Source organism: Calonectris borealis, chromosome 9 (genome assembly GCF_964195595.1).
Source record: "Calonectris borealis chromosome 9, bCalBor7.hap1.2, whole genome shotgun sequence".
NCBI classification, from domain to species: Eukaryota; Metazoa; Chordata; class Aves; order Procellariiformes; family Procellariidae; genus Calonectris; species Calonectris borealis.
The window spans coordinates 3,157,390-3,182,010 of record NC_134320.1 but is presented as its reverse complement, the minus strand read 5'-3'; the positions used below and the strand labels follow the sequence as shown (position 1 = coordinate 3,182,010).

The following is a 24,621-nucleotide window of genomic DNA, read 5'->3' as shown; positions in this document are numbered from 1 at the left end:
ATCTAGCTGAAGCAACCTCCCTGGCTCCCAGCTGGGGCACTACCGGGGCTGAGATGCAGTGGCTATTTTAAGATAAGGGAAGGCTGACAACGTTCAGATGTCAACATTTAGCAGTGGACAATTTTTCAAATATTTACACAGTCCCTTTCTGAGGAATTGCAAACATTAGGGCTTTTTACAGAAGGGGAAGTGCTATCAAGAAGGGGCTGAACACTTTCCTCACTCATCCAAGTCAGGACGCCGAGCTTTGGGGATCAAACATGGGCACGTTCAGGAGTGGGGATTGCTACTGTAATTTGAGAACAAAACAGTATATTCAGGGACCTAAGATAAATGACAGACAAGACCAGAGATAACAATGCTTTATTTGTACATTTCAGCAACAGGAGAAATAATTGAAGATGAAATTATCTGCTTTGTTGTAAAGTATAAAAACATTTAATTATAAATATTTAGCTAAAAAAGCGTGATTTATAAAATATAATCTGTGAAGATATATATACACAGTTTAATTGTTTAGCAATACTTTCACCTGACATTAAAGAGTAGAGGTTTTTCTATTTATTATTCCACGCTCACAGTTTAGTGCTCACAGTTTAAGAAGCAAAACAGACAAGTGAAAAGATGACTAGTGAGTTTCGTTCTGGAAAGAAAAAAAAAAAATGCACAAACTGGGGCAATAGCAGAGGCAGAATTTGAGCAAATCCATGTTTCAAGAGAGGTCTCTGAGGGAACACAGCTCCCCTGCCCTGACCTACAGCATATATATCCATTCAAGCAATGGGCATTTTAACATTTGTGGACAAGTTTCCTGTGTTTGCGAAAGAAAATGGCTAATAACATAGTGCAAGCCCTCCGAATTCAGTTCAGCTAAATGTGCTCACCTCGCTGCTCTTCCCTTCTTGAGCAGGGATTGCTCGGTATGCTGGGCTGGTGTTATCTGTCGCAGCTCTAATGAAATCAAACAATGTCACCTTCATGATTCAGAATATGAACAAATTTCCAAATAGAAAACCCCAGTGTGCCATCTGATTATGTTGTCCAGTTGGCAATATCCCTTAAAAACAGATACAGCTGCCTAAGGCTGGAAAACACAGTGAAGCCATACAGGACACTAAACGTGATGGAATGTGAAAGAAGATACATGGTCAGGCAACTTAGTTTTCTATTCCTCGTTTAAGAGAGCCAGCTTCCTCCCTTCAAAGTTTTGCAAAATCTCACCTCTTATTGAAAGGTTTATTACTATGGCACTTCAGAGAAGAAAAACTGGAAGACTCTCCAACATGCTGGGCGGCAGGAAATGCTACAGGAAATGATAATTAATTTGATCCATGTCCCTAGTAACTATCTTTCTCTCTTCACAGTGTTTTCACAGTGCCTGTGGCACCGAGCTTTGAGGACAAGGAAAAGGGATAGTCAAGGATGCGTGACAACACCCAACAGCAGTACAAACGTACAGAAAGTCAAGCTGTACTTTGTACACTGATTTACACAAGACCTCACTACTTGCCTGTAAGCAAGGAATGAATTAATAAGGAGTTAAGAGAAAAAGGATGTCTAGGAAAGAAGGAAAGAGTGAAGTTGGCAAACACGACAGTTGTCAGTGCTCACCGTGATTTGCTACCTGCTGTTTCTGCTTCAGGGTGATGTGCTCCTGACAGTTCAGAGCAAACAGCATGTACACAGCTTTTATGATTCACATCGTTATGAATGCATAGTAACTGCAAGAGTTGTGCCCTTAGAAACTCAGGAGGATCTTCAGGAGAGGAAGGCTAGCGAAGCTGTAACGAGTTTTAGGCAGGATCCAGGCAGTTCTCTCCAGGTAGAGCCCTGATCTGGGAAACGTACCAAGTCATGTGCAATCTCGGAGTGCATATTGGCTGGTCGGTTACTGGGTAAATGCAGATTTTAATTCCCTGAAAGCCGCTCGGCGGTGTTTCCTTTCCTCCTCTTCCCGCTTTCGTTCATCCTGCTCAGCTTTTATCTCTGCTTCAAATTTACTGGCTGAAGAGAGGGCTTGAACCTTTATAAGAGAGAAAGTAAAAGAGCGTCAAGCCTTGCATCAGAGGGAGAGCCAGAACTACTCCCAGATGAGCAACGCAGAACTGTTTGTTGCACCTCCCAGAGCTTGCTGGGAAGCTCTGTCAGGATGGGTCAAGTATTAATTACACTGCAGTGCTTGGGTATTTACACCCAATACCTGTTAGCTCGCTTGACTTTAACATCAATAAAAGAAAGGTCATTTACTAATAAGTCACTAACAAGTGACCAAAACAATGCCGTCAGTACTGGGTCACATACATTCTTTCTGTAAGCATAAGTTGTGAGTATACAGTGGGAGAAACTACAGCAGAAAACAGTTCTGAATCACAGCCAAATCTGAGAACATCATACTACACCATGGATAATCTGCAGATCAAAGAGACATTGTTTATTTGCTGGCTATTTTTCTAGCTTTCATCTCAGTACATCTGCTGTGCAATAGCTGTGTTATGCTCTTGGGAAAAAACTTCTTATATAAACAAGCAGGATTATTTTCTCTCCAAGAGAGCTTTCAAAAAGGGTGCTTTGTCAGCTTCGAATGGTGCAAAGCTCTTTCTGCCAACCCCAGGACCCTGCAGAACAATTTTGATTCCAAAGGTTACAGAGAGCTGCTCGAGAAAGAGATGTCTGAAATCCTATACTCCAAAATACTCCCTTCACCACTGAACTCAGAGTGTTCAGGTTGAAGGAGGTTTTGCAAAATGGGAAACTCAGTCCCATTAGTTTCCAGGACACTTATATTTAAAAGCGGACAGCCAGCTAGTCCCATATCGCTCCCAGCCACAGGGACACAGGTCAGCCAGTCAGCTCTACCAGGTTAAGACTCACAGCAGAGACGGTAAATTAAGCTGTTCTAGTGTTGACTGATCTGCAGAGGAAGGCTGTGGCTGAAGTCCAACATAAAGTTTGAAGAGAAAAGCTATGGCTGAGTTTAGGGGCGGGAGCACGAAATAGGCATCGTTTTAGTTAGGGAGAAATCTGGCAGTATCTTCTATTGAAAAGCAAGCAGGGTCAGCGTTTCCGTGGCAATTAAGCCCTGCGTGCAGTGCTTTTTCATGTTCCTCTGCACCACACCATACCTTAGCTTCAAAGAAGTTCTTGGCTCCTTTAACTCCCTCAATGGAGACATCTATCTCCGAGAGCTTCGCAAGAGTCAACAGGCCGCTGTCCTCCTCGAGTTCCCCAGCTGCAGCTTTATGGAAAATCAGCAGGAACTAGCAACACAGAGAGGAAACATTCAAGTTCTTCACTGAGGCTCAAACAACTTAAAATGCAAACAGCGCAGACATTTACCTGGCGGGGCTGGAATTTACATTTCTGAGCAGAGGAAACCAGGTCTATATAAATGAAGCGGCACCATGCAACTTGTGCTCCAGTGCCCTGGCTCTGGTACACAGCCCTGCTGAACTAAGAGGTAGAAATCTCATAGGAAGAGGGTTTTCTGGGGAGCAGAGCTCTGGTGAAGCACAGCTCCCACCAAGCCTGAGCTGCTACACGGCCAGAGGAAGGAGGCCACCTCTCCACCTGCCTAGCACAACCATATGGTGGGCTCAGATACACACCTCTTTATGTCCCCACACCCTAATGGTGTATTCGCAAGCCCCCGACCAGCTTCCCCAGTTTTCTCAGGGCTCAGATCACATCCCATGACAACAAAAGCAGGGCAAAGATGACCCTGGCTCACACCTGAATCCCAGGCTCCCTGGACCGAGGCACCAGTGCACTCCTGTTAAGAGAGAACAGCAGCCCAAGTGTGTGCACTTGAAAGGGATCTGGAGGCTGCCTGGCTGCTATGAACCCTGCCTTCTGTCCTTCCCAAGCCCTATGGTCCACATGGTATGGGAGGGGAAAACAAAATCAAGGTCAAATGCACCAGGAGAACAGAACATAGTTACTTCAACTGGTCCCTTGTCTAGGGCATAGGAAAAGTGACTTAAATCAACCCTTGGAGCTATGCCTCAGCCTGTTTCAGGCCACCCCGGCTGGTTTCGCTAAGGTGAGCAAAACCTATGTATTCCTGTCATGCCCATTAAATTACATACAGGAGAGCTTCTCTAAGACCTGTCAGAGGTCAGGTCAGAGGCATGCCCTTGTGATAGTCAGACTGGCTTGAACGAGTGTCCACAGAGCAACTGGTTTTGAAACCTTTGTCCTGCACTGGACCATAGACGTTTAACAAATCCAGAGTCACTACTGCAGAGTACATGTCGGCAAATGAATTGCAAAAGGAAACAAAAAAAAAAGCCGTATCACCCTCCAGGAAAGCACACTTTTTTTACTGAAGGAACAAGACCTGCCTGCTTAAAAATAAAGACCTCTGCACCACCTTCAGCCTGCTAACCGAACTCCAGGTTAAGATGTGGATGCTCTATGTGTAATTTGAGAGGTCCTGTAACTCTCTGCTATTCTTGGCCACCCCAGGAGGTGTCTCAACGCTTGGCACAGTGCGGAAAGAACAGAGATGGGGACAAGTCACTCGGGTACAAAAGGAGCACAAGCAACAAAGCTGCGCCACTGCACCACTTCAGTCCAGGGCAGAGGGCTGCAAATACTACGTAGCATTGCCCTGAAATCCATTTGCACAGGAAGATCAAGTATCTTTAGTGCTGTGCTCCTCAGACTGCCAGGCTTAGGGACTTTGCTTCTTCCTACAGAGAGCCCGAGCTGGGGCAGCCCGGAGGAGGGCAGCAGAGTCCCAGCATCTGCGCTGATCCAGCCCCTAACGCGCTAGCCTGCTTCAAGTTGCTCACAGAAGCTGGAGATGCAAGAGTTTAGGAAGGCCTCCCATGGGGAAGGGTGTGGAGATGACGGCAGCACTGGCTGCCCTCTTGCAGAGGCAGCGTCACCAGGCATTGCTTCATGCAACGGCCTCGTAACCCATGCGTGCTCAGCACAGAGCAGCCAGAAAGCAGGCTGTGCTTGGGGAGGGAACTTTTCCCTCTCCAAAAACATATAAGAAATTTAATGATGCTCTGCTGAATGGGCAGAACTTCCTGCTCAGAAAGAAACCAAATCCTCCCCAAGATATCCTCCCCCTCTGCTCAGATCCGCTAGGCTCGGGCTAGTTCCTCTCCTCCTCCACCACCAGGCATGGTGACACAGAAGGCTGGCATGGTTCCTCCCCACAGTTTCTGCTCCACCCTGTGAGTCCCACTTCCTCACATCGGAAAAGGGCAGGGGAGGCAGCACAATCCTGAGGTCTGGTACAGCTGTTGCCCAGGGAGGGACTGGAAACACCCAGTCATGAGTACAAGTGTGCATGAATCACCCTGAAACTAGCGGATGGGGCAGCAATCCTCCTGTGGAATATGGGCTGCCGCGGCCAAGAAGCTACGCTCAAGGAAATCAGGGACTGAGCCGCCGGTTGGGGCAGACAGGAAGTCAAGCTGTACTTGACAGCAGGGCGGACCATGGGGCATCATGCTAGTTTCCACAGGAGCTCAGGAGGAATCCTTTCTCATGTAAGCACTGCAGCCCACCTCACTAGTTATTTGCCCTCGAGGCACCGGTCCTCACTAACTAGAGAACACCAGGAATCTGCATTCAGTTTCCCAATGAGTTCCCATACCCAGCCCGTCTCACACCCTTGCTGGGCCCAGGACACATCGCAGGCAGCTAGGTCTCAGGGAAATGTCAATACAGAAACAAAAGTGAATAATGTTGGTACTTTTAAAAACCCTGCTCTCAAGGAGGACATGACACACACTTTCCACCTCACTAACCTCATAAGGGATAAGAGATGTATCTGCTCTCACATCCTCCATGATCCAAGACCTACCCCCCAGTGCCAGGTCTCAAAGCGATGCCACAGTTATGCAGCCCCACCAGGCACCGTGCTGGCCTCAGGGATATGGGGGAAGGTCGGCGACTGACTGACAAAAGCAGCCTTGCAGCAGCCTGTCAGAAAAGCAGTGCAACCAAAGGCTGTGGTTTGCACCAATCCTGCTAGCAAACACATGACATGGGTCAGCATTTAAGCTGGTGTGGGCGTGGGGGACAGTGGGTGGATTTTTGCAGGTTCTAGATAGCAGCTAGATACTATTACAGCAATTAACTCTGACTTCCTGTGGTAATGATGGAACTAGACAGTCAGAGGTGTTTTTTTCCGCCCACTGTACCTAATCTATTTAAGCCTAAATTTCTTTGCTTGAGTCATGGAGAGAGTCTTGTGCAATTAATTGTTGATGTATTGATGGATGCTCAAAGGTCAATGGTAGAAGGCAGCTTTCCTAACAGGGCCAGTGGTTCATCATCAGCAAGTCAGAGCCATACAAGCCTGCTTTTCAGGCAACAGCTTACATGGGAAGGGAGGACATGACACTACTCAAAGCAGCAACAAAAGATGACCTATTGCACGTGAAGGAGGTCCTTACCAATTCTCTGGCCAGGCCACGAGAAGCACATCTTCAGGCAGGTATGTCAGGACTCAATATTCTCTAGAGAGGCAGACAGGAGCCCTCCAGTGCTCAAGTTACACCGTGCTAAATTCGGACACTCATTTAAACCAGGGTTTTTCCTTGTGTTGTCAGAGTGCCCCAAGTCAGCTTGGTCACCCACCACATCCTTGCTCGTCATCACCAAAGGGAAACACGGCAGGGCTACGGGCTGGTTTGGGCCTCCTCACCTGCCCGAACACAGCAGCTGGACATGGTGCATCTGCAACAAGGCAAGAAGCATCCTGCTCCTCTCTACCACGGGAAGCTTTGGGTACATGCCAAAGCTGCGGAGTAATGTGTCCCCAGAGCTCTGCCAGTGACGCTCCTTTGTTCCAACCCATGTGCCACTCAAGCTTGCATTTCCTTGACCATCGTTTTACATCTGGCAAGAAGCTACAACAGCACCAGCTGCCACACGCCGCCTGCCAAGGGCTGGCAACATGGGCACCCATGCCAGCTGACGGGCGGCCATGCAGGGGGCTGTGCTCCAAACAGGTGGCAGCAGAAGAGGAGGGGAGCTGCTCTGCCACTTGTGCTGCACCACTGGTGCCAGGACACCACGGCATCTTCCAGAGCCTTAGGGATAAAGGCACTTCTCTTTCACAGGAGAGAGCCCCTGCAGCAAGCCCAGAGGTTGCCCCCACCTCTTCAACGAGGGTGAAGGGTGGCCCAGGGGGCACACACAGAGGGCTCCTCCAGCCCACGCAGTGATTTGGCAATCGCAGTCTGACCTGGGGCCAAGGGCACGGTGCTCTTCCTGCTCCGCTGGATTCTTTGCGACCCCTGGTTCACCTCTGACCGGGCACGTCTCCTTCCCTGCCCAGAGGAGCTGCCAGCCTGGTGCTTTGCTGGTGTGAACTGACAGGCTCTAACTTCCCGGATTTGCTTGTCTTTCCCCCTTCTATGGGCCAGGTCCTCTAACCCAAGTGTCTTTGGCCTCTGTCTTCTACTGCTGCCCTCTTGCAGCAAAAGAAATGCAACAAAACCCTTGGTGGCTGAAAGCAGGGGGACATGGTGTGACATGCCAGCACAGAGAGACAGTGCAGCAGCTCTGTGAGCTGCCAGCCACCCCTCACACCCCGACCAGCCCAGCAGGTCATGTGCCCTGGCTGCTCATCCTCCCTCCCAGGCACTGCCAAAGGTCCCAGCACTTCCAAGATGGAAGAACTTAATGCCCTGAGATGTGGAGAACTCTGCACCTCATCTCCACAACCAAGCCCCCACCCAAGGGGCACAGCCCTTGCAGAAACAAGGGAGCCCAGCTGCTCAGGGCCCATTGCAGCGTCCCCTGGGGTGAGAGGAAGCAGGACAGCAGCACAGCCCTCACAACCGCTGCAGGACACAAGCAGTGCTGGCCCTCCTGCCGCCTAAGGGGCTGTCAATTAATTCAGAAAGCCACAGTGTGACACACGCTTCTGACTGAGACGGCAATCAAAGCCTGGGAGGAGGAGATGATGCAACAGGAGATTTTGATATCTGGTCTCCCTCTTCCTGCTGAGATGGGTCGGGTACCCTTGAGTGCATGCAGATCACTGCTCAAATTCCCTCTCTTCCTCCACCTGGCAGCAGATCCTGGCCTGCCCACACTGCTCCCAGTGGTCTCAGCACAGCAGTGACAGACAGAGCTGTTCACTGTGTCCCTGCTGAGCCAGCATGCAGTACCAAACTGCTCCATCACCACGTTTATTCCTCGCTGCAGGGAGGTGACCACCCCTCAGGAAGTTTGCTGTGGCTGGTCACTGCGTGATGCAGAGAGGGACCCAATATAAACCGGAAGAGGAAGCCTCCTGCGCCCCGTGAGACCAGCTGGTCCGAGCAGAGCCCTTCCCCTGCACCTGAAATGAGGCCTGAGCTGCTGTACCACAGGAGCCCAGCAACGAGACCTTGTGACTGAAGGGACGTGCCACCTCCAGCTACAGCAGGGAGCTCTGTCAGCACTCCCGGGCAGCTGCAGCAGGGGCTCAAATGAGCTCCCAAAGCAGGCAGAGACGTTGGAGAGCTTTGAGATCAGGTACCATTACTGCCATGTGGAGATGGATGCTGACAGTGGTCCACACCTCGAGCTCCCCGTGGCTGCACCCCACAGCTGGAGAAACATGGAGGGGACAGTGCTACCTACAGCCAGAATACAGGGCCTGGCTGCCTCCTCCCTCTGCCCCGCAGCCACCCTCACCTCGCGGAAGCTGAGCTTTCCATCAAAGTCTTCATCCACCTCCTTGATCATGTTCTTCAGCCCCAGGTGGGTCTGCGGGGCTCCCAGCTTTTCCATCATCAGCTTCAGCTCCATCAGGTCAATGTACCCATCCCGTCCCGAGTCATACCTGCGGGGTGCAAAGGGGAGGGGGTCATTCTTCATCATCCCCCATATCCATCTCCCCAGAAGAGGAACCGTGCAAATGGATAAAGTTATGGGGTGGTTCAAAGCTTGGGGGAGAGGGGAAGCTGCACAACACAGCCAGTGCTGAGATATATTAAGCCTGGGGAAGTAGCGGGCAGCTTTCAAGCTGTGTCATCAGAGAGAGAAGTGCTCAGGGGAGCTCAGACGAAACCACCCACACAGAAGGAGCATGGAGGAACTCAGCTCATCTCAGTGGGATTTCCATCTCTCCCACTTGTGTGTCCAGCAGAAAGGTTACTTACACACAGCTTACACAATGCACCAGCACAGTGAGGCAAAGGCATGCCGGAGCCAGCTGCTGCCAGGTCTCCTGCTCTTTTAGAGGAGAAACAGGGAGCAGAGACCAGCCAGAACCTCCCAGCAGAAAGCGGCTATCTTTCTTTGTAAGCAAAATACACCTCCTCCAGTTGTTAAGATCTCTCCTCTCCAAAATGGTTTTGTACCACACAAGCACAGTGCTTCAGGACAGCTGTTTATTCAGTGTCCCTGGGCAGAGCAGAAAGGCAGTCCTGGGAGAGCATAGCAATCCTAGCCAGCGCCGGGGGCTAGGATGCCCATCTCTAGGAGCAAGACTGGAGTGGGACCACGCTCCCAATGGAGCACAAAGGACGACAAGGACACTCTGCAGGAGGAGAGAGCACCCATGCAAGGGGCAGAGTGCTTTAGGGATGGGGAGGCAGTGACCTGCCGTGCTGAGCCTGGGACCGTGCACCAATTCCTCCCGACACCCACTGTGCGTGCGAGTAAAGCATCCGGCCCACCCAGCAACCAGCGCTTCACACCCAGCAGGGCCATCACTGGGTTTCAAAGTCCAAAGGCTGGAGGGATGGGCGCTCTGCTATCAGACAGCCTGTCAACAGCCCTCCCTCATGCTGGTTCTGCCATCAGGGTCCAGCACAGAGCTGGGAGCTTGCATGGGAGGACAGGGCAAGGTCTGCCGGGCTGGGCTCAGCCCCGGTGCACAGCCTGCCACTGCCCCCTCGTCACCATCTCAACCCCAACAGAGTTTAATCCTTTCAACCATTCAGAAAGGAAATCCCAGGCACGGCGCTGAAGCTTTCCCATTGGCAGGAGCCGGTCAAATCCTCCCACCCATCATCTTTCATTGACTGTTAGCTCTCTTCCAAAGAAATGAGGGCTGTAGCCATCCCAGACCGAGACCTGCACAGTTGTGGTTACCCTGGAAGAAAGCCCTTTCCAGCTGAGAAACCTCACAGCCGCAGAGGAAGCTGTGGCAGAGGAAGGCACGAACAAAGCTGCTGGCCCCGAGCTGCTCGCAGGCGTGGGCAGCACAAGGCAGGGCTGCAGCCAAGAGCTCTGCCCCTGCCTTCACAAGCACAGGGTGCTTTTCCCCCTAACTGGGCTGGCCTCCATGGCTTTCCAGAGTCCCACCACCTCCACAAACATCTTTTATATTCTCTGTGCCTCTTTGTTTCCAAGGGTCCCAGGCCCAAGAGACCCCAAATGATAGGGACGTCACCACTGGGCTGGCATGCAGCCCCTGCTACCAGTTTGCCTGCACACTCTGCACCCAGCAAAGTCACGAGCTCACCAGGCCAGACAGCTTTCTGGAAAACTAGGAAAGAAACCTCTGTCGGAGCAGAAACCAGGTCACAGACCTGAGACATCACAGGGAGAAAAGGCAGCAGGTTCATCACAGCAAGGAAGGCATCAGTTAATTAAGGCACACGTTCACAGCATTACCCAGCCCAGCTCCCAGACGCACTTTCAAGACCTCACAAAAGCATAATAAGTGCAATATTTAATTGTCAATTTGCTTTTCCTTTAAGTTTGGGAGAAAGGGCGTGGAGCTGTTCCTCCGGAGTAAGGCGGTTGGAGAGGCAGTGCCTTTGATCAGATAAAGCAGCAAAGCACATAGTGGCAGGGAGGCACTTGGGATTGGGGGTTTTTTTTTGGCCCCAGCAAGCTCACACTGCCCTTTGGCTGGCTGTGGAAGCAGGATGGCACCGAGGTCCCCACCAAGGGCTGCCCATCCGGCGTTGGGACACTGCCCAGCCCCTCTCGGAAGCACTGGGTAATGAAGATGAAGGCAGAAGGAGGGCACAAGCCCAGCCCGTGCCTCCTGTGCTTATCTCACCCTTCTGCTACGGATGCTACCCGCAGGCAAACACCAGCCCTCAGTGCCTGCCCTAGCACTGAGCCCAGGGGCAAACGTGCTGCCTCGAAAGGGTTAATTGCAGGGCACAGCTTCAGGGCTCGTCATCCCTGCAGAGAGGCAGCACAAAGCCAGGATTGTGAGAAATGGGGTCTTGCCAGCAGCGGGCCACGGTGGCAGAGCAGCACGCTGTACCAGCCGCACAATGGGTGGTGAGCACGCTGGGCCGGGGTACAGCTAGCGTTGAGATGCAACCCCAAAATCAGGTTACAGTCCCTTGCAGTTGGGGACAGCCAGACAGGGGGACACTGAAGCCTCCAGACGCTCGGTGCCAGCCTCGCAGAGCAACAGCAGCACCCTGCAAACAGCTGCATTCCCTCCCCATCCCCCTTGCCTCCTAAAACAGCCAGAGTATTTTAGGACCTGGGTACAGCCACTCGTCTGCCACAGAGACATGCATGCAGACTATTTAGGGAGAGGCGTATTTATAGGGCATGAGAGACAGCGCAATTCATTCCCCGCCACTCCTCCCCTCCCGCAGACACAGGCACTCGGCACAACGGGGCACAGCGCAGGCTGCACCCTGTTAGTTGGCTGATGCTCCCGGCACACCTCAGCCCTAACAAAAACCCCACCGTCTGCCTTTTGGGAGCTCCCAAAACCCCACTGTCTGCCTTTTGGGAGCTCCCTTTCAGAGCCCAGGGCTCCAACCAGTCCCCAATACAGCTCACACCCATTTCACTGCCTGCAGAGCAGCCCTGTCCTGGTGATGGACACCGGTCAGCCCTCACAGGCAGAGCTGGAGGAGGGCTCCAGGGCAAGTTTGGTCCCTAAACGCATCCCAGGGAGCCGTCCCATCCTGTACTCCAGGAGTGGCTCAGCAAGAGTACGCGGCACTCGGGTGCCTCGCCAGCCCTCCCAGCCCTGCCTTCACCCGCTGTCCTGCCGTGACACCGGAACTTTGCTTCCTTCGGGCTCAAAGCTCCCCGGGCCACGAGCCAAGCCTTACCCCGGTGACGCACAGGCATTACGGACAGAGGGGCTCTCGCGCCAATCGGCAAAGATGTCTCACGTCGCAGGCAGGCAGGCAACTCCAGCAAGTGCCACGGCCATGGCGGGTCCCCACCTGCGACGGCTGGGATGCCGCAGGCAGGTACGAGCGCCGCTGCCAGCACGATAAGGCTTCACAGCACCGCCGCAGTGGTGTTCCTGGCAGCAGATGAGACGCCGGCAACGGCTGCCAAAATCTGCTACAACAAGGATGCGCCCAGATTCCCACGCTGGCTCGCTTCCACCCGGGCTGCAGAGTGTGCCCGGCTGCCGAAGCACTGGGGGAGGAAAGCAGGAGCAGAAATTGGGGGGGGAAGGAGAGAATACTTGCTGAACAGACTTGCTTAAGAGCAAGAAGCATGTTATGCACAATTACTGCCCAAGTACAATCGTTGTACTGTTGTTAAGCAGCATAGCTGGAAGGTTACACCGCAGAAGAAAGAGGGATCAGGAAGGGAGGAGAAAGGAGATGCCGAGGACTGCATCACCCATACTGACTCTGCAGCCACCTCCCAGCTGCCTGAAAAACCCCAAAGAAAAAAAAAAAGGATAGTTGAATGAGAAATCCCAAATCCTGAAGGATCAAAGAGCAGTTTCTAAACATTCATGCTTCTTGAGAAAGGCTGGAAAGAAAACCTGCCCTCCCTGTACATGTTCGCTGTACCTGAGCTTGCTCCACAGGCTGTGGGCACCTGTACTTTGATCTGCAGTTCCTGCATGCTGCAATGGCCTAATACAGGCTTTGAAATAAAGCAGTCGGAGTAATGGTGCTGAAGTAGTAATAATCTCCTCTTAAATATTTCAAAATCCTTTCTAAGTAGTACTTTATTCCTTCTGAGCATTGTGTTTCACCTTACATGGAGAAGGAGGTGCTGATCTCTTCTCCCTGGTATCCAGTGATAGGACGCATGGGAATGGTTCAAAGCTGCCTCAGGGGAGAATCAGACTGGACATGAGGAAGCATTCCTTTACCGAGAAGGTGATCAGACGCTGGAACAGGCTTCCTAGAGAGGCGGTCAATGCCCCAAACCTGTCAGTGTTTAAGAGGCATTTGGACAATGCCCTTAATATGCTTTATCTTTTGGGTCAGCCCTGAAGTGGTCAGGCAGTTGGACTAGATGATTGTTGTAGGTCCCTTCCAACTGAAATATTCTATTGTGATGCCAAGAGCTTTGGAAGCAATTCCTCCATACCGGGGTGAGGACAGGAACAGGCTCCTCAGCCGTGCGCAGCTCCGTCCTCCCCAGCCTGGACACCGGAAGCTCTCCTGCTCTTGGAGGGACATGAGGGCAAGATGAAAGTCTCCTCCAGCAAGATCTCCTCCAAGATGTTGGGCAAGACCCCGAAGCCTGCAGGGCCCAGGCTGAGTGGCCGAGTCCCCATGGGGATGACCTCCCTGACTGCTGGGACTCCAGCGGCAGCTGGTCACAGACCAGAGGCAGCCGGTCACACTGGGAACACGGCAGTCCTGGAGCGAGGTCTGCTGCAGCACATCAGACATGTCCCTCGGTACAGGGGCACCCAGCAAGGGGCTCCCAAGTGGCTCCGGGAGGGCAAGGAGATATCGCAGCCTCTCCCACCGGCCAGGCACAAGGCACTTGCAAAACGTGCAGGCAACACATGAAATTCCCTAAACACAAAAGCAATACAAGGCTGGAATTTCTCCACTCCCTCACACCCCACAAATGAAGCCGTTCGCTGTTTTCCTCCCCCATACATCCCTTGGAAAGGTCACTCCCACCAGGCACAGCCTGGCTTTCACACCCTCCTCTGCCATTTCCGCAGATAAGATGGCACCAAGGGGAGCTGTGAGACTCCAGAGCTCCTGAGGGTTCGCTTGCAAGACTTGGGGAAGGGAGGTTATCATGGTTATCACAGTCCTCACACATTGTCAGAATAGGCAGCTAATTAGGTCATATTATAATTAGCCTGAGCTGCAGACTTCCTGGTCCCTCTGCCAAAAAAATACCCACCCCAAGAGCTGCCTGCACCCAGCAGCCCCCGCGTGCTCCTGCACAGCCCCAGCACCCGCAGCAGATACCTGCACCCCGGGGGAACGGGGCCAAAATGGGGGCATGTTGCCAAGAGGAGGCTTGGACAAGAGGGGGAAAAGTGAGCCCAACTGTGAGGCAAGGAGCATCGCTTCTGCTTTGGAAGGATACTCCCAGCACAGCCAGCAGCACACCTGGATGGAGCACTGGATTTCAGGAAGTCTCATCTTCAGATGAGCCCTTTGCTTCCACCCTGGCACAGCCACCAGCCATGCTGTGGGACGCCCTGATGGACGGCAGAGCAGCCGCTATCACCAGCGACTCCCTCTTCCTGGCTAGAGCACCCTGACCCAGCCCACACCATGCCCAGGTCCCACAGCCTCAAGTTTAGCCCAAAGTACAGATTTACAAGTCCCACTGAACTGGTAAGAAACACTTTTGGATGGGAAGTCTCATACTGGAAACCTGGCATCCCGTGGCAGTGAGAAGATACATCGCTGTCTGTCAGAGGCTTATTTTTTACCATTAGTAAGAAAGACCCTGGGTTGTGGTGGCCAGGGCCAATAAGCCATCCAGAGAATAAAAGCCTTAATCACATTAACTCAAGCTCTGACTGGCAGGATTAAGGGGAACATTTCCTCTCCTCATCGAGCACGTGGTATCGGCCAATACTTGAAACGGGTCGCTGGCAGCAGATGGAGCAAAGACCAGATCCTCTGCCACTGCAAACGCCAGGTGCCTGTAAGAGAATGAAAACCAGGACGGGGTTTTCCGTCCGCCTGTCCGGGGAGCACGGGGGAGCACGCAGCCCAGCTTCTTCCCCTTTTGGCGTGGCTGGCTAACACTCAGCTGCGATAGTCCTCACAGGGCACGCAATGTTTTCCAGCTACATTGACCGGCTGATTAGCATTCAACTGCAAAGCCTAGGTTTCCCCGCTTACAAGGCCGGCGTTTAATGAGCTCATTGTTGAAAAATTCGGCTGCAATTCAGCTCTTCCACTTTTTACTTCCCAAACCACCACTGTTCCTTTCCTACCCCTATTGAGGCAGTGCCACTGCCTGCTCCGGGCTCTCGCCCACAGCTTTTTGGCACTGCAGCTGCCAGCATCATTTGTCCTCCTGCCCTCACAGTGCCACGTCTCAGCCCTCAGCAGAATGGGACCCCCTTTAAGCATTGTCAAAAGGGGCACAGGAGTGCGCGGAGCAGCAGTCTCGCCCGGACCACCTCCCTTCCCGCGCCCAGCTGCCGACGCAATGCTGCCCATGCAACAAAGAGCTCCGGTGAGCTCACAAAAGCCCATCGCCTGGTATCCCACAGCAACAGCCCTGGCTGGGACCAGCAACACCCCGCAGCGTCAGGAGCTGGAAGCGTTCAACGAGGCTCTTGGTCTCCTCGCAATGACCCCAGCCTCCACAGTGCCAAAGGCAGCTTTCAGGTAGGAGGAGGAGAACCTAACAAGTTACAAACCCTGCTGCGGTCACCTCTGTAAGCTGAAGTAGTCTTTGCACCTTGCCGTGACAGCCCACGTAGCACCTCTGCAGCCCTGCCTCCTCGTGCTTGGCAGCAGCTCACCCCCTGTCCAGCAGCCCTGCCTGTGGCCGGCTGACACATGCGGCTGCCTGCTTGACCCCTCTCCTTGGGGCTGGGAGGACATCAGTCCCCAGGAGCACAGCGTTTTGTGGTGCTGGAGGGAAACCTGAGCACGGGTAATCAAAGCTACCCAGGCACAGCCCAACTGCAGGAGCCAGGACAGGGCTCATGGGGGAGAGGCACGGGCTGGATCATAGCCCCGGGAAGGGCCAAGCCTTTCTGCTTACAGAAGCAGCTATCCACATTGCCGCCAGCAACTTGACTTTAATACGAACCTTCCCGGCGGGAGGGGATCTCAATCCCAGTCCCCAGGAAGGGGGAAGCAAGAGGAAGCTTCTTTTGGGTGTATGGGAGGGAACACAAAGCCTGGCAAAAGGAACCATGGATGGAGTACAGCACTGCCGGGCAGGGCCAGCAAAGCCACTGGGGATGTTCGGGGTCACAGTTGCTGAAAGCAGATGACCAGGGTCGCTGCAAGGCCCTGGGACACAGACCCGCCAGGTGCCCCAGGGGGTGGGGCAGCAGCACCCATGCTCTCCCAGCCCCCTGTCCCACCCAGAGTGTCCCCCAAAGCCACAGCTCGTGGGTACCACCACAAACAGCCATCATCCTGAACCCACGCAGAGCAGAGGCAACCCCAGGCCGTGAGCTCAGGACGGGACTGAGCTCCAGCCCCCAATCTGAGGCGAACCCTACGAACCCCCCCCCCCGCAAAGCACAGGGACAATATGGGGATCAGATGGCGCCGCTAACTCGCCGCAGCTTCTTCCACCCCGACCGCAAAACCGCGGAGAAATGCAAACATCTTGCCAAGAGCAGGCAGCCTCTCTCCAGATGTCCCCCCGGGGAAAAGCGCTGGGAGGGTCTGCGGAGGGAAGGCAGAGCCCCAAACCCAACGGCAGAGCCCGCGGGTCCGGGACAGGCGAGCCCGCAGCCCGCTCCTGCCCCCGGCGCACCCCCCGCGGCGCTCCCCCGCTCCCGCCCCACTCACAGGCGGAACATGCGCTCCATGTCCTTGATCTGCCGGCGGCTGAACTCCTTGAACTCGGTGTAGGGGTTGAAGACGGCGGCCCGCCGGGGCTGCGCCGCCCCCTCGTTGATGTCCTGCCGCCGGCACAGCTTGGCGCTCAGCTCCGCGCCCGCGCTGGCCGTCAGGCAGCTCCGCTCCCCCTCGTCCCCGGTCGCCTCCTCGCCCTTGGCCGCCGCCTCGCCCTCCGCCGCCCCGCTTTCTTCCAGCTGCAGCCGCCGCTGCAGCTTCTGCGCCAGCTCCTCCGAGGCCATGGCCCGGCGCTGCCCGGCGGCCGCGCTCCCGCCCCGCTTGGCTCCGCTCCGCTCCGGCTAGGCCCGCCCGCCCCGGCCCGCAACTTTATTCCCTCACTTGGAGGGAGCGGGGCGGGACGGGGCGGGACGGGGCGGGGGGAGGCCGGGACGGGGCGGGCGCTTAAGGAGGCGCGGCGGCGGCCGTGGGGGTGGTCGCGCTGCCCCTCGGGGGTACCCCCACATGTGCACCCACAGTCGGGTGCAACCCCACAGGCTGACCCCCTCACGTGTACACTCTCCCACACAAGAATCACCCCCACTCAGGTACACCCACACAGGCTATGTCCCCACAGGTACCCACCTCCCCAGGCAGGGAACCCCCCACTCAAGTACAACCCCATGGTCACCCTCCCACGCACCCCCCCCACGGGCAGGGTCCCCCCCAGGGAGCCCCCTGCGCTCCACACCAGGGTGCTACGCTGGTAGCTGCACAGGCCACGTGCATCCCACAGTCGCTGCCTGCACCACCCCGCTCCGTGGGGTGAGACGAGCCCCCAGCCCGACCGGGAGCCCCCGCGGCCGAGGACAGCAGCCGGGACCCTCCCCAGGCACCCCACAGCCCACTCCACGCCTGCAGGGACGGCAGAGGCCAGGCCTGCCCCGTGCCGGGGCAGAGGGACCCCTTAAGCCCCGCCATGCGCCTCCCCTCTCTTATCTTCTCGGGCTAAAATTATCGCAGGACAAAGCTCAGCTCAGCTCTGCGCTCCCCCTCCTTCTCCAGAGAGGGTGGAAGGCAGGCGGCCCCTTTCCACCACCCCGCTCCCCTTCCCCGGGCCAGTGCCCGGTGCCACCCCTGCTGTCCCCCGGGCTCTGCAGGGCACAGGGGTGTCCCTCCCGGGGCCGTCTGTCTCTGGTCCGGCTGATAGGTGGCTGACGGCATCCCCTGAGATGGGATTAGGGCTGGAGTGGGGCGGTTTAGGGTGGCTGCTGATGGGATTTATCCACCAGAGAGGAGGGGGAGAGGAAAGCACCGGCTTGGACACACCGCCTGCTTACAGCTCCCGCGTGCCCGAGCCTGTGTGTCACAGAGAACCTGTCCCAGCAGCTGTTATGTGACTGTTTCACGCCTCCAGGCGGGTGATAAGCAGCTCTGTGATCCTACCATGATGTGGTGACCTATAGTTGATCCTCCTGGGCAAGCTCATTCCCACCAAACCTCCTCAGAAAATGACTGCTGAGGCCGTTTGCAGCAACCCTGCCTGCTACCTGCTGCCTGGGCAGCCCGAGGCTGCCCCAGCGAGGGTTGGATGGCTGCGGGGTCACTACCACGTGTGGCACCGGAAGGCCACTGCGGGTGTTTCACACCAGAACCGCCTGAAAACATGGCTGCTGAGTGGAAGGGATGGCGTGTGCTGTGCCCACACTGCTTTGTCCTCCGGCAGTGCCATGTCTGTGGTGGAGAGCAGCTCCTTTCACCCGAGGTGTGTGGGGAGGAGAGCTGGGAGCTGCTGCCAGGTCACTGGCCACCCTAGACATTCATGAGCCCAGAGGCGCTTGTGCAGCTGCAGCGTGTCCAGAGTAGAACTAGGGTGAAATAACCAACAGCACAGCCAGGTTGCCATCTGCTGGAAATAAATTTGTGGGGTATAAGACGGCTAGTAAGTAAAATGAGGAAAGCAACAGTTCTCTGCAAACTGTAACAGGAACAGAGGAAGAAGGCACAAAAAAACAGGAGTACGAGAGTAGGGACCTCTTTATGGGGATGGTGACGAGTATGTATGGCAGCCGGGTATAAGCGTGGCAGCACACTGCAAGGGCATATAACAGGCTTCAAATGTGAGTAATACCATTGAAAATCATGTACCGCGGGGTGGGAGCGAGGTGGCGATAACACAAGACGGCTGTTGGCGGGGCAGGAGGGCTGTTGGGGGGGAGGGGGGCACGCGCGGGTGTTGCTGTGGGTCGTTGTGGTGGGGCAGGTGTGCTTCAGGTTGTCCTGGCACCCCTCTCCGTTCCTCGGTGGGGCTGTAGCTTGGGGTGGTGGATCCATGGGAGGGCTGTTAGTGGGGAACTGGGGCGGGTGTTTGGGGGAGGCACGTGCGGGTGTTGCGGGAGGTCATTGTGGAGGCATGGGTGTGCTTCGGCATGTCCCAGTGCCCCTGTCCATGCAGCAGTGGGGCAACGTGGCGGTTACGTGAGAGGGCTGTTGTCGGGGTTAGGGAGGCTGTTGTGTCTGGGGGGCCCGTGTGGGTGTTGCGGGTGGGGTATTAGGGGGGGCGGATTTACTTCGGGGTTGTCCCAGCACCACGTCACATGGGTCTGTGGGGCGGGAGCACTGGGTCGGAACGTAGCGGCGGTTAAGTGAGGAGGCTGTTAGTACGGCAGGAGGGCTGGTGTTTGGGGGGGGCACGTGCGGGTGTTGCTGTGGGTCTTTGTAGTTTGGGGTTGCCAAACACAACAACCAACAGAGAGGGGTTGCCTCCCTCTCTGTTCCTCGGTGGGGCTGTAGCACGGGTTGAGATCGAGGTGGCGGTTACGGGAGAGGGCTGTTGGCGGGGCAGGGGGGCTGTTGTGGAGAGGGTGTACGTGCGGGTGTTGCTGTGGGTGTTTATGATGGGTCGGTGTGCTTCGGGGTGTCCCAGTGCCCCCGTGCGTGCCGCGGTGGGGCTGTAGCGCGGGGTGGGAGCGAGGTGGCGGGTCCCCGAGACGGGTGTTGGCAGAGCAGGGGGTGCCTACGGCCATACCACCCTGAGAACGCCCGATCTCGTCTGATCTCGGAAGCTAAGCAGGGTCGGGCCCGGTTAGTACTTGGATGGGAGACCGCCTGGGAATACCGGGTGCTGTAGGCTTTTGCCGGTGGCTGGGGGGCCTGGGGGGTGTGGGGGCGGCCCCCGTTTTGGTGTTGGGGTGTTGCGGGTGGGGTGTTGGGGAGGGTGAGGTGTGGGGGGGCTACGTGCGGGTGTTGCGGGTGGGCGGTTGGGGGAGGCAGGTGTGCGGGGGGGATGTTTGGGTGTTGCTGTGGGTGATTGGGTGGGGGCTGGTGTGCTTCAGGGTGTCCCCGTGCCTCCCTCTCTGTGCCCCAGTGGGGCTGTAGCACGAGGTGGGAGGAAGGGGGCTGCTGGCAGGGCAGGTGGGGCAGGGGGTCTTTTGTGTGGGGGGGGCACGTGCAGGTGTTGCTGTGGGTCTTTGTGGTTTGGCGGGTGTGCTTCGGGGTGTCCCAGTGCCCCTGTGCGTGCCCCGGTGGGGCTGTGGTGCGGGATGGCAGCGAGGTGGCGGTTAGGTGAGAGGGCTGCTGGCCGGTCAGGGGGGCTGTTGTGAGTGGGCGTTATGTGCGGGTGTTGCTGTGGGTCATTTTGTGGGGGCGGGTGTCCTTCAGGGTGACCGCATGCCTCTCTCCGTGCCGCGGTGGGGCTGTAGCACGGGGTGTGAGCGAGGTGGCGGTTAGGCGAGAGGGCTGTTGGTGGGACAGGTGGGGCAGCGGGGCAGTTGTGGAAGGGGGGTACGTGTGGGTGTTGCTGTGGGTCGTTGTGGTGGGGCAGTGTGGTTCGGGGTGTCCCATTGCCCCTGTCCGTGCCGCGATGGGGCTGTAGCACCGGGTGGGAGCGAGGTGGCGGGTCCACGGGGGGGCTGTTGGCGGGGTAGGGGGCTGTTGCGGGGGGGGCAACATGCGGGTGTTGCTGTGGGTTGTTGGGTGGGCAGGTGTGCTTTGCGGTGTCCCGGCGCCCCTCTCTGTTCCTCGGTGGGGCTGTAGCACGGGGTGAGATCGAGGTGGCGGTTACGGGAGAGGTGGACTGTTTGCGGGGCAGGGGGGCTGTTGTGGAGAGGGTGTACGTGCGGGTGTTGCTGTGGGTGTTTGTGATGGGTCGGTGTGCTTCGGGGTGTCCCAGTGCCCCCGTGCGTTCCGCGGTGGGGCTGTAGCGCGGGGTGGGAGCGAGGTGGCGGGTCCCCGAGACGGGTGTTGGCGGAGCAGGGGGTGCCTACGGCCATACCACCCTGAGAACGCCCGATCTCGTCTGATCTCGGAAGCTAAGCAGGGTCGGGCCCGGTTAGTACTTGGATGGGAGACCGCCTGGGAATACCGGGTGCTGTAGGCTTTTGCCGGTGGCTGGGGGGCCTGGGGGGTGTGGGGGCGGCCCCCGTTTTGGTGTTGGGGTGTTGCGGGTGGGGTGTTGGGGAGGGTGAGGTGTGGGGGGGCTACGTGCGGGTGTTGCGGGTGGGCTGTTGCGGGAGGCAGGTGTGCGGGGGGGATGTTTGGGTGTTGCTGTGGGTGATTGGGTGGGGGCTGGTGTGCTTCAGGGTGTCCCCGTGCCTCCCTGTCTGTGCCCCAGTGGGGCTGTAGCACGAGGTGGGAGGAAGGGGGCTGCTGGCAGGGCAGGTGGGGCAGGGGGTCTTTTGTGTGTGGGGGGCACGTGCAGGTGTTGCTGTGGGTCTTTGTGGTTTGGCGGGTGTGCTTCGGGGTGTCCCAGTGCCCCTGTGCGTGCCCCGGTGGGGCTGTGGTGCGGGATGGCAGCGAGGTGGCGGTTAGGTGAGAGGGCTGCTGGCCGGTCAGGGGGGCTGTTGTGAGTGGGCGTTATGTGCGGGTGTTGCTGTGGGTCATTTTGTGGGGGCGGGTGTCCTTCAGGGTGACCGCATGCCTCTCTCCGTGCCGCAGTGGGGCTGTAGCACGGGGTGTGAGCGAGGTGGCGGTTAGGCGAGAGGGCTGTTGGTGGGACAGGTGGGGCAGCGGGGCAGTTGTGGAAGGGGGGTACGTGTGGGTGTTGCTGTGGGTCGTTGTGGTGGGGCAGTGTGGTTCGGGGTGTCCCATTGCCCCTGTCCGTGCCGCGATGGGGCTGTAGCACCGGGTGGGAGCGAGGTGGCGGGTCCACGGGGGGGCTGTTGGCGGGGTAGGGGGCTGTTGCGGGGGGGGCAACATGCGGGTGTTGCTGTGGGTTGTTGGGTGGGCAGGTGTGCTTTGCGGTGTCCCGGCGCCCCTCTCTGTTCCTCGGTGGGGCTGTAGCACGGGGTGAGATCGAGGTGGCGGTTACGGGAGAGGTGGACTGTTTGCGGGGCAGGGGGGCTGTTGTGGAGAGGGTGTACGTGCGGGTGTTGCTGTGGGTGTTTGTGATGGGTCGGTGTGCTTCGGGGTGTCCCAGTGCCCCCGTGCGTGCCGCGGTGGGGCTGTAGCGCGGGGTGGGAGCGAGGTGGCGGGTCCCCGAGATGGGTGTTGGCGGAGCAGGGGGTGCCTACGGCCATACCACCCTGAGAACGCCCGATCTCGTCTGGTCTCGGAAGCTAAGCAGGGTCGGGCCCGGTTAGTACTTGGATGGAAGACCGCCTGGGAATACCGGGTGCTGTAGGCTTTTGCCGGTGGCTGGGGGGCCTGGGGGGTGTGGGGGCGGCCCCCGTTTTGGTGTTGGGGTGTTGCGGGTGGGGTGTTGGGGAGGGTGAGGTGTGGGGGGGCTACGTGCGGGTGTTGCGGGTGGGCTGTTGCGGGAGGCAGGTGTGCGGGGGGGATGTTTGGGTGTTGCTGTGGGTGATTGGGTGGGGGCTGGTGTGCTTCAGGGTGTCCCCGTGCCTCCCTGTCTGTGCCCCAGTGGGGCTGTAGCGCGAGGTGGGAGGAAGGGGGCTGCTGGCAGGGCAGGTGGGGCAGGGGGTCTTTTGTGTGTGGGGGGCATGTGCAGGTGTTGCTGTGGGTCTTTGTGGTTTGGCGGGTGTGCTTCGGGGTGTCCCAGTGCCCCTGTGCGTGCCCCGGTGGGGCTGTGGTGCGGGATGGCAGCGAGGTGGCGGTTAGGTGAGAGGGCTGCTGGCCGGTCAGGGGGGCTGTTGTGAGTGGGCGTTATGTGCGGGTGTTGCTGTGGGTCATTTTGTGGGGGCGGGTGTGCTTCAGGGTGACCGCATGCCTCCCTCCGTGCCGCGGTGGGGCTGTAGCACGGGGTGTGAGCGAGGTGGCGGTTAGGCGAGAGGGCTGTTGGTGGGACAGGTGGGGCAGCGGGGCAGTTGTGGAAGGGGGGTACGTGTGGGTGTTGCTGTGGGTCGTTGTGGTGGGGCAGTGTGCTTCGGGGTGTCCCAGTGCCCCTGTCCGTGCCGCGATGGGGCTGTAGCACCGGGTGGGAGCGAGGTGGCGGGTCCACGGGGGGGCTGTTGGCGGGGTAGGGGGCTGTTGCGGAGGGGGGCAACATGCAGGTGTTGCTGTGGGTGATTGGGTGGGGGCCGGTGTGCTTTGCGGTGTCCCGGCGCCCCTCTCTGTTCCTCAGTGGGGCTGTAGCACGGGGTGAGATCGAGGTGGCGGTTACTGGAGAGGGTTGTTGGCGGGGCAGGGGGGCTGTTGTGGAGGGGGGGTACGTGCGGGTGTTGCTGTGGGTGTTTATGTTGGGTCGGTGTGCTTCGGGGTGTCCCAGTGCCCCCGTGCGTGCCGCAGTGGGGCTGTAGCGCGGGGTGGGAGCGAGGTGGCGGGTCCCCGAGACGGGTGTTGGCGGAGCAGGGGGTGCCTACGGCCATACCACCCTGAGAACGCCCGATCTCGTCTGATCTCGGAAGCTAAGCAGGGTCGGGCCCGGTTAGTACTTGGATGGGAGACCGCCTGGGAATACCGGGTGCTGTAGGCTTTTGCCGGTGGCTGGGGGGCCTGGGGGGTGTGGGGGCGGCCCCCGTTTTGGTGTTGGGGTGTTGCGGGTGGGGTGTTGGGGAGGGTGAGGTGTCGGGGGGCTACGTGCGGGTGTTGCGGATGGGCTGTTGCGGGAGGCAGGTGTGCGGGGGGGATGTTTGGGTGTTGCTGTGGGTGATTGGGTGGGGGCTGGTGTGCTTCAGGGTGTCCCGGCGCCCCTCTCTGTTCCTCAGTGGGGCTGTAGCACGGGGTGAGATCGAGGTGGCGGTTACGGGAGAGGGGGGCTGTTGGCCGGGCAGGGGGGCTGTTGTGGAGGTGGGGTACGTGCGGGTGTTGCTGTGGGTGTTTATGTTGGGTCGGTGTGCTTCGGGGTGTCCCAGTGCCCCCGTGCGTGCCGCGGTGGGGCTGTAGCGCGGGGTGGGAGCGAGGTGGCGGGTCCCCGAGACGGGTGTTGGCGGAGCAGGGGGTGCCTACGGCCATACCACCCTGAGAACGCCCGATCTCGTCTGATCTCGGAAGCTAAGCAGGGTCGGGCCCGGTTAGTACTTGGATGGGAGACCGCCTGGGAATACCGGGTGCTGTAGGCTTTTGCCGGTGGCTGAGGGGCCTGGGGGGTGTGGGGGCGGCCCCCGTTTTGGTGTTGGGGTGTTGCGGGTGGGGTGTTGGGGAGGGTGAGGTGTGGGGGGGCTACGTGCGGGTGTTGCGGGTGGGCTGTTGCGGGAGGCAGGTGTGCGGGGGGGATGTTTGGGTGTTGCTGTGGGTGATTGGGTGGGGGCTGGTGTGCTTCAGGGTGTCCCCGTGCCTCCCTCTCTGTGCCCCAGTGGGGCTGTAGCACGAGGTGGGAGGAAGGGGGCTGCTGGCAGGGCAGGTGGGGCAGGGGGTCTTTTGTGGGGGGGGGGCACGTGCAGGTGTTGCTGTGGGTCTTTGTGGTTTGGCGGGTGTGCTTCGGGGTGTCCCAGTGCCCCTGTGCGTGCCCCGGTGGGGCTGTGGTGCGGGATGGCAGCGAGGTGGCGGTTAGGTGAGAGGGCTGCTGGCCGGTCAGGGGGGCTGTTGTGAGTGGGCGTTATGTGCGGGTGTTGCTGTGGGTCATTTTGTGGGGGCGGGTGTCCTTCAGGGTGACCGCATGCCTCTCTCCGTGCCGCGGTGGGGCTGT

General features: G+C 57.7%; 1 protein-coding gene and 5 non-coding genes across 6 annotated transcripts; 5 read left to right on the top strand and 1 right to left on the bottom strand.

Annotated features, from left to right (window-relative positions):
• Window positions 1-347: 347 nt before the first annotated feature.
• On the bottom strand, window positions 348-16,960 carry EFHD1 (EF-hand domain family member D1). Its single transcript, XM_075157952.1, has 4 exons — window positions 16,617-16,960; window positions 8,653-8,800; window positions 3,123-3,257; window positions 348-2,023 (listed from the first exon to the last, which is right to left on the bottom strand). The coding sequence occupies exons 1-4, from the start codon at window positions 16,904-16,906 to the stop codon at window positions 1,889-1,891; spliced, it is 708 nt and encodes a 235-aa protein (XP_075014053.1). The 5' UTR covers window positions 16,907-16,960; the 3' UTR covers window positions 348-1,888.
• A 2,655-nt stretch (window positions 16,961-19,615) lies between these two features.
• Window positions 19,616-19,734, top strand: LOC142085959 (5S ribosomal RNA). Its single transcript, XR_012674920.1, has one exon. It is a non-coding gene; the product is annotated as a 5S ribosomal RNA (ribosomal RNA).
• A 1,126-nt stretch (window positions 19,735-20,860) lies between these two features.
• Window positions 20,861-20,979, top strand: LOC142085958 (5S ribosomal RNA). The gene has a single exon (XR_012674919.1). It is a non-coding gene; the product is annotated as a 5S ribosomal RNA (ribosomal RNA).
• A 1,126-nt stretch (window positions 20,980-22,105) lies between these two features.
• LOC142085902 (5S ribosomal RNA) lies at window positions 22,106-22,224 on the top strand. Its single transcript, XR_012674864.1, has one exon. It is a non-coding gene; the product is annotated as a 5S ribosomal RNA (ribosomal RNA).
• A 1,126-nt stretch (window positions 22,225-23,350) lies between these two features.
• Window positions 23,351-23,469, top strand: LOC142085957 (5S ribosomal RNA). The gene has a single exon (XR_012674918.1). It is a non-coding gene; the product is annotated as a 5S ribosomal RNA (ribosomal RNA).
• Window positions 23,470-23,936: 467 nt separating this feature from the next.
• On the top strand, window positions 23,937-24,055 carry LOC142085956 (5S ribosomal RNA). The gene has a single exon (XR_012674917.1). It is a non-coding gene; the product is annotated as a 5S ribosomal RNA (ribosomal RNA).
• Window positions 24,056-24,621: the final 566 nt, after the last annotated feature.